This window comes from Salvelinus fontinalis, chromosome 2 (genome assembly GCF_029448725.1).
Source record: "Salvelinus fontinalis isolate EN_2023a chromosome 2, ASM2944872v1, whole genome shotgun sequence".
Lineage (NCBI taxonomy): Eukaryota > Metazoa > Chordata > Actinopteri > Salmoniformes > Salmonidae > Salvelinus > Salvelinus fontinalis.
The window spans coordinates 55,582,823-55,599,980 of NC_074666.1; the positions used below are offsets into that span (position 1 = coordinate 55,582,823).

General features: G+C 42.1%; 1 protein-coding gene across 1 annotated transcript in view; it reads left to right on the top strand.

Moving 5' to 3' along the window:
• The first annotated feature begins 6,142 nt into the window (after positions 1–6,142).
• Positions 6,143–17,158, top strand: part of LOC129867126 (uncharacterized) — a 30,403-nt gene continuing 19,387 nt past the window's right edge. Inside the window, exons 1-3 of the mRNA XM_055940325.1 lie at positions 6,143–6,449; positions 6,662–6,786; positions 9,303–9,501. Of these exons, the coding sequence (XP_055796300.1) occupies positions 6,312–6,449; positions 6,662–6,786; positions 9,303–9,501 (462 nt within the window). The 5' untranslated portion in view covers positions 6,143–6,311. The remainder of the gene's footprint in view (positions 6,450–6,661; positions 6,787–9,302; positions 9,502–17,158) is intronic.

Consider the following 17,158-nt stretch of genomic DNA (forward strand, 5'->3'; position numbering starts at 1 on the left):
TGAGGACATGCACAATAATTTGACAAATATTAAATCCATATCATTCTTTCAGACACTAGGCCTATATTTTTTTCTTTTACTTCTGGCTAAAGGCACACGAAAACCGCAAGCTAAAAAAAAGCATTAACTAGAAGCTTAGCAACAAGAATGAAGTATTTTCTGCCACAAACGGTGTGATTGAACTGACAACTAGAGAAACAAAGAAGTAAGAAGCTGTTCAGAAAATGCCGCAATGAAGTAAATGCTCAAATGAATAGCTAATTTGACAAATGTTTTAATTATCTTAGTAACTTGAATCAATAACCTTAACAAATGTGTCCAGTAGCAGTAGAGCTAGCTAGCTAGGCTTGATAGGGGGTAAAAGCTAACTGGTAGCCTAGCTAACAAATAACGGAATCGCCAAAATATTTTTTTACCCCCCTATCAAGCATCAAGGTGACAGCTAATGTTTTAAAACGTTTAGGCGTATTTTATATTACTGGTTAATATAAGCTAACTAGTTAGCTTGCTGACTATCTGTCTAATTTTAGTTTCAATTACTATAGTTCTTTCGTCATGATGAAGCAGCTAAAGTAGCTCTACCTTGTGGTATGGTTATGTGAAATTGCAATATTTTCTTGCAATATCAGAATTTTGATTCACAATTTATGTATTGACAGTTTTGAGTGGATCACACCCATCGCATCGGCCATAATAACAAACAGGGCGGGCAGGGGAATTGAGCGTGTGCAACTTGGATTTTCTGTTAAATGAATAAAATAACTTTTCACAAAGATTGGCCTACGTTTTTATCTTAAGAAGCACAATGATTTTCAGCGCCTGAACAGGTAAAATCATTTGGGCGCTGGACATTTCATTAGCCCATTTTCAATCAGACATAGGAGGATAAAACATTAATCTGAGCAGCCTGTTGCAGGATAACTGAGAATTTGAGGTTTAAAAAGGCTTCAGAAGTTTGTAATTTTCACTTTGAAATTTCAGACTTGATTTTCCCTTGTGAAAAATGTATCAACCCTTACAAAAATGTCCATTAATTATAATCCACATAACAATTCACATTTCCTGTTGTGACTGGTTCGATTACAGGCTGTATCACAACCTGTCGTGATTGGGAGGTCCATTGGGCGGAGTACAATTGGCCCAGTGTCATTAGGGTTTGACTGGGGTAGGCCGTCATAAAAAAATTATTTGTTCTTAACTGACATGCCTAGTTAAAGATTAAATTAAATATTCCTGCTTGACCAAACTGTCTTAAATTAAGATCCTTCAACTGTTATTTATGAATTGTATTGCCAGTGGTGTTTTTACATATTGTATTTGTTTTAAACATGCGCTGCTTAAAAAAGAGGAGGAGGACCATGTCACACCAGTCACTGGTAAAGAAATGGTTGAGAAACGCTGTACTGTACTGCCAATGTTATGTGTCAGCACTACTGCCTGTGTCTAACTAGGGTGTAGGGTCTGAGTTGTATGTGTGGGTTGAGTTGACACAGCGCGAAGTGATGTAGGCTGGTGTGGATAAAATACCAGGGCCGAATTCTTGTCCCAGTCCAACCCTGATTACATTACACCAGGCCTGCCTGATTCTGATAAATTGGCAGAGTTATGCATTGGACTACTTCCATTAAGAATTGTGTGTGCGTGCGTGTGTGTTTCTGCCGGAGTGCTTTGTTTTTGTTATTTGGTGGCCATTACAGAATATCTTATTCTAAAGATCAAAGATACATATGCCGCTGCACATGTCGAAAACTGTCAACTACAACTGGAGAATAAATTAGAGGGTATTGCATAATTAAACCTCTGCTTAAACTGCTTTAACTCTGACACATATTGATGTCATGTCACCACCTTGTGGCCTAAATCTGGAAGATGAAATTACTTTTTCATATTAAATTTAACCTTTATTGAAATTAAATGACTTTGCTCAAACCATCCCGAGGCTACTTTATGAAATTAATTCAATGGATTAATATGCATAACTGCAAGTGAAAAAGATAATGCCGTACAGAAGTGTCTGAAAAAAAGAAGTTTGAGATCATCTGGTTGGCCTCTACCTCTCCAAACACATTGACAATTGCAGAAGGGTTGTCCATTCACATTTGGCCTGTTTGCATTTTTCATCTTCCAAAGAGTCAAATTAACCAGGCCTTCAGGCTCCAGCCACAATAAATAGAAGGCATAGGGCTAAATAATATTTAACAATCTACATAAAATAAATCTGACTTAATACTTTAAATATTATGGTAAAACCATGTGCAATCAAGTGTTATGAGTACCTGACTAAGATCAAGAAATAGTAATGAGAACGAATATCAAAGCAAGTATTTAATTAACACTGTAAGATGAACGAGTTCCATAATACAAGGCAATGATATGATATGTTACAAGGCATTACTGGCATTAACCAGGCATTATTCTAGGCATACATATCCTAACGCCTTGATCACACCGACAGCGTCATTGTGCAAAATGGTACTCAGCATCATCTGTGCTGACTGTTTGGATTCAAAATCGGAGTTTTTGACCAATAGCATTAGTGTAACTCAGCCTCAGACCTACAGGACCAGCAGAATCTGGTCCCCAGAGGTGTCAAGATTGGGGGGTTGGAGAGAGAAACACAGATAAGTTAGAATTCCTGAAAAGACAATAAACTCTCTTGCTTACAGTAGTTTAGAGTTCACTCTGAACAGATACAAGTTACCACAGAGATCATACATCCATATAGATGGCATCGACGTTCTCCTCAGGGAAAAAGTTTCAGATAGATACCAAACATGGATGCCATAGTATTACTCTAACACACGTTTATTTTAGCAGTCAGTCCTCTGGGAACTGTGTGTGAGAGAGAGACGGGCATTTTGACCTCTTGACGGGGGAAGGGCTGACTGGCTGGTATTATCCTTGTGTTCCTGGGCCATTTGCCTCGTGGCCCCAGATCACAGAAAGCATATGAGTTGGGGCAAGGCCTACAAGGACATTGTGTACTTAAATAGACCCAATGCTACAATACATTTGATATACTTGTCACGGCCCTCCTCATCAGGTCCTCTTGTTTCTCCCCCTCCCCTCAGGGTCACCATGGTTCCTCTCCCTAGTTGCCTGGCAACCAGCTCCTCCTGGAAATTGAGACTACAGTTGACTTCATAATTAAAGACCACACCCACACTTTATAATAACTACATTTATTAGAGAAAATAATTGCAAGGCCAAATCATATCTCCGTAGTTAATTTTACAACTAGGCCTTGCAAACACATTCACGTTCAAGTTCTTTATAAATCATCAACTTGGCCAATAGTTTTCCAAACAACAATTGCCTCAATGGTTTTTAAAAGAGCCATTTGGAATTAATATTCAAATAAACAGAAGATGCTGTCTGACAATATGAGTCAGACATAATTGAGAATGTGCAAAGTGAGTGTGCAAAGTGCAATGTAGAAAATAGTAAAAATAAAGAAAAACCCTTGAATGATTAGGTGTGTTATTTACATTTAATTTACATTTACATTTTAGTCATTTAGCAGACGCTCTTATCCAGAGCGACTTACAGTAGAGTGCATACATTTTATTACATTTTTACATACTGAGACAAGGATATCCCTACCGGCCAAACCCTCCCTAACCCGGACGACGCTATGCCAATTGTGCGTCGCCCCACAAACCTCCTGGTCGCGGCCGGCTGCGCCAGAGCCTGGGCGCGAACCCAGCCCAGCCTGGGCGCGAACCCAGAGACTCTGGTGGCGCAGCTAGCACTGCGATGCAGTGCCCTAGACCACTGCGCCACCCGGGAGGCCGGGTGGTGTCCAAACTTTTGAGTGGCACTGTATATGTGATGGGATGTATAGACAATATGGACACTATATGGATACAATATGCAGTATACCTGAATAATAGCACACATGCAGCAACAGTTAAAAAGGATAGGCCTTGACTAGAATACAGTATACACATATGACGTGGGTAAAACAGTATGTAAACATTCTTAAAGTGACCAGTATTCCATGACTATGTACATAGGGCAGCAGCCTCTAAAGCTCCGACCTCGCCTTTTTTTTTTAAATCTTTTTTTTATTTCACCTTTATTTAACCAGGTAGGCTAGTTGAGAACAAGTTCTCATTTACAACTGCGACCTGTCCAAAATAAAGCAAAGCAGTGCGACACAAACAACAACACAGAGTTACACATGGAATAAGCAAACATACAGTCAATAATACAATAGAAAAAGTATATATACAGTGTGTGCAAATGAGGTAGGATAAGGAAGATAAAGCAATAAATAAGCCATGGTGGTGAAATAATTACAATATAGCAATTAAACACTGGAGTGATAGATATGCAGAAGATGAGTGTGCAAGTAGAGATACTGGGGTGCAAAGGAGCAAAATAAATGAAATGAATAACAGTATGGGGATGAGGTAGTTGGATGGGCTATATACAGGTGCAGTGATCTGTGAGCTGCTCTGACAGCTGGTGCTTAAAGTTAGTGAGGGAGATATGAGTCTCCAGCTTCAGTGATTTTTGTAGTTCGTTCCAGTCATTGGTAGCAGAGAACTCGAAGGAAAGGCAGCCAAAGGAGGAATTGGCTTTGGGGGTGACCAGTGAAACATACCTGCTGGAGTGTGTGCTATGGTGACCAGTGAGCTGAGATAAGGCGGGGCTTTACCTAGCAAAGACTTATAGATGACCTGGAGCCAGTGGGTCTGGCGACGAATATGAAGCGAGGGCCAACCAACGAGAGCATACAGGTCGCAGCGGTGGGTGGTATATGGGGCCAACCAACGAGAGCATGAAGCGAGGGCCAACCAACGAGAGCATACAGGTCGCAGTGGTGGGTGGTATATGGGGCTTTGGTGACAAAACAGACGACACTGTGATAGACTGCATCCAATTTGCTGAGTAGAGTGTTGGAGGCTAATTTGTAAATGACATCGCCGAAGTCAAGGATCGATAGGATGGTCAGTTTTACGAGGGTATGTTTGGCAGCATGAGTGAAGGATGCTTTGTTGCGAAATAGGAAGCCGATTCTAGATTTAATTTTGGATTGGAGATGCTTGATGTGAGTCTGGAAGGAGAGTTTACAGTCTAACCAGACACCTAGGTATTTGTAGTTGTCCACATATTCTAAGTCAGAACTGTCCAGAGTAGTGATGCTGAACGGGCGGGCAGGTGTGGGCAGCGATCGGTCGAAGAGCATGCATTTCCTTTTACTTGCATTTAAGAGCAGTTGGAGGCCTCGGAAGGAGAGTTGTATGGCATTGAAACTCGTCTGGAGGTTAGTTAACACAGTGTCCAAAGAAGGGCCAGATGTATAAAGAATGGTGTCGTCTGCGTCGAGGTGGATCAGAAAATCACCAGCAGCAAGAACGACACCACCTGCCTTCTGGGTGGTAGCGGGGTGAATAGGCTGTGGTTTGGGTGGCTAAGGTCTTGGATGATCTTCTTGGCCTTCCTGTGACACCGGGTGCTGTAGATGTCCTGGAGGCCAGGCAGTGTGCTCCCGGTGATGCGTTAGGCAGACCCCACCACCCTCTGAAGAACCCAATATTGATAAAGGTCACCTTGTCTAGGAGAGATTTACACGGTTATCAAAACGTCACACCAGGGTAACCTACACGAAAGTGTTTCTAAAATCTCATATGGGAAAAAATGAATGGTGGAAAAACGATTGGAACAATTTCCCTGTTTGACTGCTAGGGTATTATGACTCATACTGTAGTGCTCTATATCACCTGTTTCCTCAAAAATTATCATGCAAATTATCTGGTCATAGTCATTGTCATCAGCATATTTGGTCGTTTTTAGGCAGAACTGTGTGTAACCATGAAAAGAAAATACAGTTAATTCCCTCTGTAAACCAAAACTAAAGGTAAAACTAGCTAAGTTAAATACTACATATCCCAAGATCCAATGTGCCTCTTCCCGCAATGTAATATATTTTTTAATAACCCGTACAGTAGGTGGCGGAAATACACCAATGGGTGTAGTCGACTATCATGACCGTAACATAAAATGTTAAAGAAGAAGACGCAATGGGCACGTTGGTAAATTCGCTCTGTCTATCTACTCCGATTTCAGAGCACTCCCGTCTAAGTATGCAGAGAGCAGAATAACTGATTAATTCACGAACGCACCCAATGTAAGAGACTTCCTATTGCAAAGCATGTTGGTACTTGTGTACACCTCTAAATAATGTAGCTAGGTTTTAGAGCCACCAGCAGTTATTTTGTGTAATTTCTTGAAATTATATCGATACTGCTACACATCTATATGTACAAAACTCATTGTCGAGCTGAAATTCAACAAACATCGGTATGGCGGAGGGTGTCGGTAACGCAGTGAATCTTCCCCCAGGAGATCCGCAACTCATCGGGCTCATCGTGGAACATCTCAAGAACCGAGGCCTGTTCGACGAGTTCCGCAGAGACTGCCTGGCAGATGTGGATACAAAGGTAGCTAATCTAGCTTTCAACTTGTTCTAACTTGCTATCAACGTTCATTTAAGCCTGCTATTTAACGTTAGCTAGCAAATAGTTTCCGCTTTATTTGTCCCACCTTGTTGTTGTTTTTAGCTTAGCTAACTAGCTAGCCAGCTGTTGGAAATGTTGCGGCTATTGATCAATGGGTAACGTAAATGATGTGCTTCTGTCATTGTTGTCATCAGCCTGCCTACCAGAATCTACGACAGAAAGTTGACAACTTCGTCTCTACTCATTTGAACACTCAAGACTGGAACCCATCAATCAACAAAAATCAAGTGCGAAATGTGCTAAGACAAAGCGTCGTGCAGTGAGTAGCTACGATATATGATTATAATTCTGCTTGTAAATGTCTAGTGCGTTGTAATTGTTGACAGTACATAACAATTAAATCACTTTCTCAAGCCAAAGACAGTGCCATCTGCACATGAATGGTTAAGATCATGTACCCAGTCTGGATTGCAATCGGGTGTTCCTTTTAATGCCAGTATTTTCACCATTATTTAACCAGGTAAGCTAGTTGAGAACAAGTTCTCATTTACAACTGCGACCTGGCCAAGATAAAGCAAAGCAGTGCAACACAAACAACAACAGAGTTACACATGGAATAAACAAGCATACAGTCAATAACACAATAGGAAAAAATAAATTCTATATACAGTGTGCAAATGGCGTGAGGAGGTAGGCAATAAATAGGCCATAGTAGCAAAGTAATTACAATTTAGCAGATTAACACTGGAGTGATAAATGAACCGATGATTATGTGCAAGTAGAGATACTGGTGTGCAAAAGAGCAGAAAGGTAAATAAAAACAATATGGGGATTGGGTGGGCTATTTACAGATGGGCTATGTACAGCTGATGTTTAAAGTTAGTGAGGGAAATATAAGTCTCCAGCTTCAGCGATTTTTGCAATTCGTTCCAGTCACTGGCAGCAGAGAACTGGAAGGAAAGGCGGCCAAAGGAGGTGGTTGCTTTGGGGATGACCAGTGAGATATACCTGCTGGAGCGCGTGCTACGGGTGGGTGCTGTTATCTTGACTAGTGAGCTGAGATAAAGTGGAGCTTTACCTAGCATAGACTTTGGATTGGAGATGTTTAATATGAGTCTGGAAGGAGAGTTTACAGTCTAGCCAGACACCTAGGTATTTGTAATTGTCCACATATTCTAGGTCAGAACCGTCCAGGGTAGTGATGCTAGTCAGGCGGGCGGGTGCGGGCAGCGAAAGGTTGAAAAGCATGCATTTGGTTTTACTAGCATTTAAGAGCATTTGGAGGCTACAGAAGGAGTGTTTTATGGCATCGAAGCTTGTTTGGAGGTTAGTTAACACAGTGTCCAAAGAAGGGCCAGATGTATACAGAATGGTGTCGTCTGCATAGAGGTGGATATATCATTGATATATACAGAGAAAAGAGTCGGCCTGAGAATTGAACCCTGTGGCACCCCCATAGAGACGGCCAGAGGTCCGGACAACAGGCCCTCCGATTTGACACATTGGACTCTGTCAGCGAAGTAGTTGGTGAACCAGGCGAGGCAGTCATTTGAGAAACCAAGGCTATTGAGTGCGGTGATTGACAGAGTCGAAAGCCTTGGCCAGGTCGATGAAGACTGCTGCACAGTACTGTCTTTTATCAATGGCGGTTATGATATTGTTTAGTACCTTGAGTGTGGCTGAGGTGCACCCGTGACCAGCTCGGAAGCCGGATTGCACAGTGGAGAAGGTACGGTGGGATTTGAAATGGTCAGTGATCTGTTTATTAACTTGGCTTTCGAAGACTTTAGAGAGGCAGGGCAGGATGGATATAGGTCTATAACAGTTTGGGTATAGAGTGTCACCCCCTTTGAAGAGGGGGATAACCGCGGTAGCTTTCCAATCATTAGGGATCTCGGACGATATGAAAGAGAGGTTAAACAGACTGGTAATAGGGGTTGCAACAATGGCGGCGGATCATTTTAGAGAGGGTCCAGATTGTCTAGCCCAGCTGATTTGTACGGGTCCAGTTTTGCAGCTCTTTCAGAACAGCTGCTATCTGGATTTGGGTGAAGGAGAAGCTAGGGAGGCTTGGGCAAGTAGCTGTTGGCCGGGGTTGGGGTAGCCCGGAGGAAAGCATGGCCAGCCGTAGAGAAATGCTTATTGAAATGTTTGATTATCATGGATTTATCGGTGGTGACCGTGTTACCTAGCCTCAGTACAGTGGACAGCTGGGAGGAGGTGTTCTTGTTCTCCGTGGACTTTAGTGTCCCAAAACTTTTTGGAGTTAGAGCTATAGGATGCAAATTTCTGTTTGAAAAAGATAGCCTTTGCTTTCCTGACTGACTGCGTGTATTGGTTCCTGACTTCCCTGAACAGTTGCATGTTACGGGGGCTATTCGATGCTTTTGCAGTCCGCCACAGGATGTTTTTGTGCTGGTCAAGGTCAGTCAGGTCTGGAGTGCACCAAGGGCTATATCTGTTCTTAGTTCTACATTTTTTGAAAGGGGCATGTGTATTTAAGATGGTGAGGAAATTACTTTTAAAGAACGACCAGGCATCCTCGACTGACGGGATGAGGTCAATATCCTTCCAGGATACCCGGGCCAGGTCGATTAGAAAGGCCTGCTCGCAGAAGTGTTTTAGGGAGCGTTTGACAGTGATGAGGGGTGGTCGTTTGACCGTGGACCCATAGCAGATGCAGGCAATGAGGCAGTGATCGCTGAGATCCTGGTTGAAAACAGCAGAGGTGTATTTGGAATGCAAGTTGGTCAGGATAATATCTATGAGGGTGCCCATGTTTACGGATTTAGGGTATATGTGACAGTCATATGTATTGTCTCTGTGGTGTGTCAGGTCAGGTATGCTGGAGTCCGGAGTGGACCGAATCATCACCCAGGTGGTGGATCCCAAGCTTAACCACACCTTCAGGCCCCACATTGAGGAAGCCATTCACGACTTCCTGTCTGCTGAGAAGAAGGAAGAGGGACCATCCAACACTCCATCAGAGACAGAACAGCAAGAGGCTCCAAGCCACACTGGACCCAAAACACCATGAGGTCAGTGTGTCACACCTGTGGTCAAGATTGCTGAAATCAACATAAACATACAAATCATGGGAAAATCTATAGGTATTGAACTATAATCTCCTCAGAATGTTTCACGTTCTCAGTTTGTCATGTATCTTTATTTCAGGTTTAGAGGAACGTCTTCTGCTAATGGTAGACTTTTCTAGAGCTCCATCAGACTGGACAAGGAACTCCAACTTTTAAAACTAGTGTGGAGGAATCATGGCGCAAGGGCTTTGCAAGAGGTTTCCACAACTATTAGTCATTCTTCATGTGGAGAAACCAAGCCATGGATTTTAGCTGTCAATGCGTACCAACTACCAAGTCACAGAAGGAATCGTGCAAAATGACACTTTGTGTAGCTAGCACAATAGGCTAAATATACCATCTTTAACTTCCAGATAAAGTTGTATGAATTGCTCTGATTTAAATTGCATTTGTGGTTATTGAATTAACAATAGAATGGTCACTTTTATTTCTTAAAAGCTAGAAGTAGTCATTGTTCGTAATGTTTGCTAACTGATTTTTTCCCCCCCAATTGTTTTGCCACTTTTTTTTGTGAATTTTGTAAATAAATGTTTTCAACAATAAATGATTTGGTAGAAATGTTTACACTGCCCTTTCATTTTTAAACTGGGTCAATAGAATATGTGCTGTACTGGCCATGGTAAGACTTCATTGCTGAGTTAGCCTAGATTAAATGATCCATACCTCTGCTACATTTGACTATATTCTTATTAGATGAGAATGATCTCAGCATTATTATCCAATTTGGAGCCATCCGGAGCACAATCAGTGAGATCTCTTGAGGGGAGGGAGGTGCAATGTGTTCCTTATAGAGCACACAGTCCTGGGCAAAACCGTCGCCATAAAGGGGTGCTACAATCTTTGCCAATTTGAGACTTGACAGCTGGAGTACAACCCAGGTTATGAAACTAGCTCCCAGGGGGGACCCAACAGGCTGACTCTGACAGGTTTGTTGGCATTTCTCTGAGCAGACAGGGTGCAAGGTGATTGGCAGTGCCTGGGGGCACGGTATGTTGCTGTCTCCACATCCATGCTATATTTCTCTTGCTACCCTCGGCTGTGTAGGAGAGGCTTAGCTCAATGGCCCTAAGATGCAGCCCCCAGGAAGGGGACGAGGGGCTCTGGATGAGCTGTGCAGAGTGTTCCCACCTGGCTGGGACAAAGGTTCAATTGATAGAGCTGCTTCTGTCTTTCACCACCTCGCCTTTGAGGACGTGCAGACTAGCAGGCCCTCTATGCTGCATCACTGAGAACTGGCAAGCAGGCCTTTCTGTTGTCTTTTTTTTAATATCAGATACTTCCACACACCCGACACAACAGAATGAGTTTTCTTCGCTCTCCTGGTCTTTGTACAAGTAGTAGGAGAAAAGTCAAAAGAATGTGAGAAGGAAATTATATATACACTCCTCTGTGTGTTTATTTGGACAGTGAAGCTAAAACATTTATCTTGGCTCTATAATCCAGCATTTTGGATTTGAGATCAAATGTTTCATGACTACAGAATGTCACCTTTTATTTGAGGGTATTTTTATACATATGTTTTACCGTTTAGAAATGATAGCATTTCTAGTCCCCCCATTTGAAGGTGTCTGTCATAAATTTTTTGACAAATTTGCATATATAGATACATGGGCACAAAGATCATACCCCTGAGACATGCTAACCTCTCAATTTTACAAATAACAGTGGAGGTTAGCCTTTTTTGGGGGGGTATGATATTTATACCTCTAACTTTCTCACTCAACATTATTCACGTTTCATTCATTAATATCTGTAATCATGGGAGCATCCACATTAATGTGGAAGTGTTCAGAAACATACTCTATTCTTATTAACCATAAAAGTGACTCCAAAATGACACAATACATTATTTACCATTTATTTCTATTAGGCACAACATAATCTGAAACACAACCAAAACAAACTGCAAACACATCCAAGTTTGTAGAGTCACAAGCTTGATGTAGTAATTGCGTGCTAAGGCTATGGGACCAAAAACTACATTTTTGACCACTTATAGACACATATAAGGGGATTTGCCCAAATACTTATGACACCTTCAAATGTGGGGACTAAATACATAAAGTGCTTTCACTTCTAAACGGTAAAACAGATATGTATGAAAATACCATCAAAATAAAAGGTGACATTCTGTACTGTCACCTCATATGAAACATTTGATCGCAAATCCAAAATGCTGGAGTATAGTGCCAAGTGAAAAGCTTTAGCCTCACTGTCCGAATAAACACGTTGGGGGAGTGTAGTAGATCGATAAGCATTTAGGGCAAGTGGATACTAGCGACATATTGGACATTGAATATAGCTCATTTGTTGGTTGCTAAGAGAAGTGTCACCCCCAACACATACGTACACAGTACACACACACATATTGAATAAAAGGTTCTGGTGGAAGTCTTACTGCCGTGTCAGGCTTACAGAGACCAGGGCCAAGGCTACGCGACTCCAGCCCCCCCCCCCCCCCCCCCCCCCCCCCCCCCCCCCCCCCCCCCCCCTGACGTCAGTGTCTGCTCATGCTAGTTAAGATGCTTTGCCACAGTTCCTCCATCTGGGGAAATCCAATCTTGTCCTGATTTTAACACTACAATTGTCAGCTGTCTGGCGTGAGTAATCAGAAATCCGGGTGAGGAATTGAATGACCTGGCTCCGTTGCACTCTAGCTGGAAGTCTCTCGTCCTCACTCCCTCTTGTCTGTACCTGTTATGCAGGTCATAGTACGTGGTTGGGATTATCGACTAATACTCATTGCATTTAGGCTAAGTCAAGTAAATCCACTTGTTACACACGCATAATACCAGTAACTCAATTAAAAGCAATGGCAACTTACGACCAGATGGTCTGAACACAATGCTTTTTTTCCTGAATAGTAAAGGTCAAGTGATGACCGAGTTGTGTTTCAGAACTCTCACAACAACTGCATCTTCCTCCCACACAATGGAGGAGTACTGTACAGTGTACAGGGCAACACAAGGCTGTGCTGAAGCAGATGCTTTGGCAGTATCTCAAATGTATGGCAAAACCCACAAAGGGGGCATAGTGATCCAAACTAGCTAAGGGACATCATCCTCTAGCCGCGTCTCTTGTGTCTGGCTTGACATAGTGGACAAAGTATGATGTATCATTTCTGGCGAAGAACAATGTATGCAACCAATACAACAGGAAGGGGTATTAATTGGGAGATAGCTGGTCGCCTGTGGGGTTAATTGTTGTGCCTCGGCTCTGGCACTGGCTACTACCACTATTTTGTCTATACTTGGGCAACAAATCATGACATGCAATCATGACTCCCTAATTGGAATTGTTCATATTGCATAATGATAACGATAAATTCAAGGTTTTATCATATTTGTAGGACATAGCAAGTAAATAATGTATCATCAAGTGTAAGAAACTCAAATCCACAGATGTACCCAATCACTCACTGATGAGAGAGGACACCAGTACAAATAAAAATGTATCCACTCACTACTGTAAGTCACTCTGGATAAGAGCGTCTGCTAAATGACTAAAATGTCAAATGCAAATGACACACATTGTGTAAGGAACCAAGTGACACAGCACTTTTGGCCTTAGATCTGCAGCAATTCAATTTGGGGTCCTTGGGTGGCACAGGTAATACAGTGTGAACTTGTGTGTTCACTGCACATCTTGGGTGGGGAAGTCTCAGTTGACGTTGCAATTTTCTTCAGGACATTATAAATCACCAGAGTTATTATTGAAAGAGGACAAAGGGGAGATAAAGTCACACCCTACGCCCCTCCCCTTACCCCCATTAGAGCACAGCTGCACGTTGGTCCCAGAGTTCTGGCTCTCAGAAGCCCAAGCCACAACAATTAAATCCCAGTTCCTCTGCAAAGCCTTAGTGCATCTGTTCATTTTATTGCCCCTCAGATTTTTATCACACATTAGTAGGGGGATTCATTACATAAAGTGGCACACTGAGGTTGCCGGATCCAGGCAAGGTCACTTTTACCACTAGGCACAAGTTCCTCAGTCTCTTCTCTCCACTTCAGCGAAGGATATATGCAGACATAATGTGTATTAAAATCTGTGGTGTAGTGATTAGGGGGGATATATAGGTGCAATCCTCTTTTAAAAGTTTGATGGGGGACATACGGTCAGGTCCAAAATGATTGGCACCCTTGATAAAGATGAGCAAAAAAACTGTAGAAAATAAATAATATACAAATACTGAGCTATAGTTAACTGACAAAATATAGGAAACACTTGAGTAAATGAGGGATACAAAGTATATTGAAAGCAGGTGCTTCCACACAGGTGTGGTCCATGAGTTAATTAACATCCCATCATGCTTAGGGTCATGTTTAAAAATGCTGGGCAGGCAATTATTTTGGCTACCATGGCCATGAACCCCATAGGATGACATTGTCCCCATCCACAGGGCACAAGTGGTCACTGAATAGTTTGATGAGCATGAAAACAATGTAAACCATATGCCAAGGCTGTCTTAGTTACCAGATCTCAACCCAATTGAACACTAGAGTGGTGACTGAGATAGCGTTTTCCAACACCATCAACAAAACCCCAAATTATGGAATTTCTCAGAATGGTGTTGCATTCCCCCAATAGAGTTCCAGACACTTGCAGAATATATGACAAGGTGCATTGAAGCTGCTCTGGTTTGTGGTGGCCCAACACCCAATTAATTAAGAAACTTTATATTGGTGTTTCCTGTATTTTGTCAGTTACCTGTATATTGCATTCACATTTATTTAGTTGAAATTGCATTATTTTATACTAATACAATTGCTCAGAGAAAGAGATTTTGTTTAACAGGTAATATACAACATTATTGGCACCCCTGTTTTCAGTACTCAAGCACCCTCCCCTTGCGAGGATAAATAAAAAGCCTTTTTCTAAATAGTTTTATGAGTAGGAGAACACATTGGGAGGGATCTTAGACCACTCCTCCATACAGAATCCTTCCAGATCCTTGATATCCTTCATCTGCGTTTATGGACTGCCCTCTTCAATTCAAATCACAGGTTTCTGAGATTGCCATTGCAAAATGTAGATTTTGTGGTCAATTAACCATTTCTTTATCGATTTTGATGTGTGCTTGAGGTTATTGTCTTGCTGGAAGATCCACTTGCAGCAAGTTATCAGCCTCCTGGCAGAGGCAACCAGGTTTTTGGCTAAAAGTTGATGATGCCATTGACCTTAAGGGCCCCAGGACCAGTAGAAGCAAAATAGCCCCATAACATCAAACATCCACCATCATATTTTACAGTAAGTATGAGATACTTTTCTGCATGTGCTTCCGATTTTCGACACCAAACCCACCACTGGTGTGTGTTTTAGACATTTTCGAAAAAGGCTCAGTATCGTTATCCGCACAATGGGAGGGTGCTCTAGTACTGAATTCAGCGGTGCCAATCATTTTGACCCTCATCTTTTTTAGATTTGTTTTTATCAATTGTTAAACCTAACCTCTTTCTCTGAGCAAATGTATTAGCAGAAAATAATATAATTTTCAATAAAAAAAATTGCATACAATATAGCAGTATTTGTATTATTTATTTTACAGGCCTACACTCTTTTTTGCCCATCTTTATCAACGTTGCCAATCATTTTGGACCTGACTGTACGCATGGTGAATATGTTAGCAAATTTTCTTCGCAAATTTCTGATTCATATCATATTTGGAAAGTTATATTTTGAAGTAATTAGTTGCGGAATAAGGACTCAATAAGGACAGAGGATAGCGGCTGGCTACAGTATATATGTCAACAACAAAACAAATAAGGATCGATTCATTACACAGAGAGAATTATTAGCAGGCCTATATACATATTAGGCAATTGTATTCATTGTACATTTTATTTTTTACATTTTTTTATGAATTTGGCCATTACAAGCACATTCTACTGTTTTTCAGAGTGAGAAAGAAGAAAGTAAGTTCGTAACATGAGCACAGCTTGGCTATTCTATTCATCTGCAGATGTCAACGCTGATGTAATTTCATTGATTTATCCACTTGTTTTTGGCATGAGTCTGAGGCACAATGCCCTAACAGGGCAAAGTGTATGCAACTCACATGTTTAATGTCAGGCAATGTGCAGATTTGAGTAGACGTTGTGTGTAGTGGGCCCTGTTGTCTTTTCCCACGTGCTTAGGGGCCGCTAGTAGGGGACAGGACAAATACTCTCTCTGTATACATTGTCATGACCTACTGTATCACAGTGGAACACAAACCAGGTGCCTTCAACACTATCAGAAAGTTTGACTTGAGTGTCTCACAGAGTTCATTCTCAACCCACATCTTCCATCTCTTCACTCCAATCATTTTGCTACCATATTAGTTGATTTAGAATGGGGAAAATGTACCCAAATACATTTACATTTAAGTAAATGATTTCCAAAATGCCATTCCCAAATGCCACCGTAATTCAAGAATGACCCCAATATCAAAATACAGTCTCTGGGATGCTTATACTAAACCTGCATTACCTTTTCTTTTGTGTTTAATCCATCATCATTTAAAAGCGACTCAAATTGTGTTCATACAGCACGCACACACAAGACTTGCATTTTACAACTCTGACAGTTAGACAATACATAAAACCAGTTTTACGTTTTGCATTTTTCATAACATCATCGTGTGAGAGACAGGGGGGTACAAGAAAGCACATGAACATTGTGTGTTTGAGACAATGTGTAGGCATATGTTTCTAGGGCAGGGGTCATTCAGTGGGTGATCAACACAGAGGTTGCCTGAAGTTGGAACTGTTGTCTTTGGTTGTTTTGAAAGCTCTCTGCGAGGATGAATGAGAGCTGGACAGTCACCAGTCCGAACATGGGGCCCACTATGTGTAAACCCACCCACACACACCCACACACACACCCACCACACACACACACACACACACACACACACACACACACACACACACACACACACACACACACACACACACACACACACACACACACACACACACACACACACACACATACACACACACACACACACACACACATACACACACACACACGAGACCTCTTCGCCCCCTTCCCAAAACAAAACAACAGCTCCCCCTCCCATCTTCAATCGCCCAGGGCCAGGGGGAGGAGACCGGAGATCACCATGTCTGTGTGGCGCTACTCCACTGGGACCCTGTGATGTCATCATGGCGTGCTGCACATGATCATGCTGCCCTTGGGCTTTACTAGACTGTCCCAAAGTCCAGGGGGATCGTTCACAAAAACAGGTTATGCACCCTAGGACTTTCATCCAATGTGCCAGTCTCTGCTTCAAGACAGCACGCCCTTTGGAGTTTTTCCCATAACACACAAGAAGCTCTTCTGTTTGACGAACAGTTCTTGTCGCAGCAAGATAGGCACCCAATGCCCTAACAGGGCAAAGTGTATGCATCTCACAACTCTCCTGTGAGGAGTAGGGAGGCAGGTGAAATGCCGCTATGATTAAGGGCTGGTTAACATGTGATGATGAAAGGACCTTAGGTAAGAATGCTGGATTTGGCCAAAGCACTACCTTACATCCATCTTCTGCTAAAGTGAGGCATGAAGGATGGGTAGAAAGCGCACGTACTGTAATTCTCTAACACGCTTGGCTGA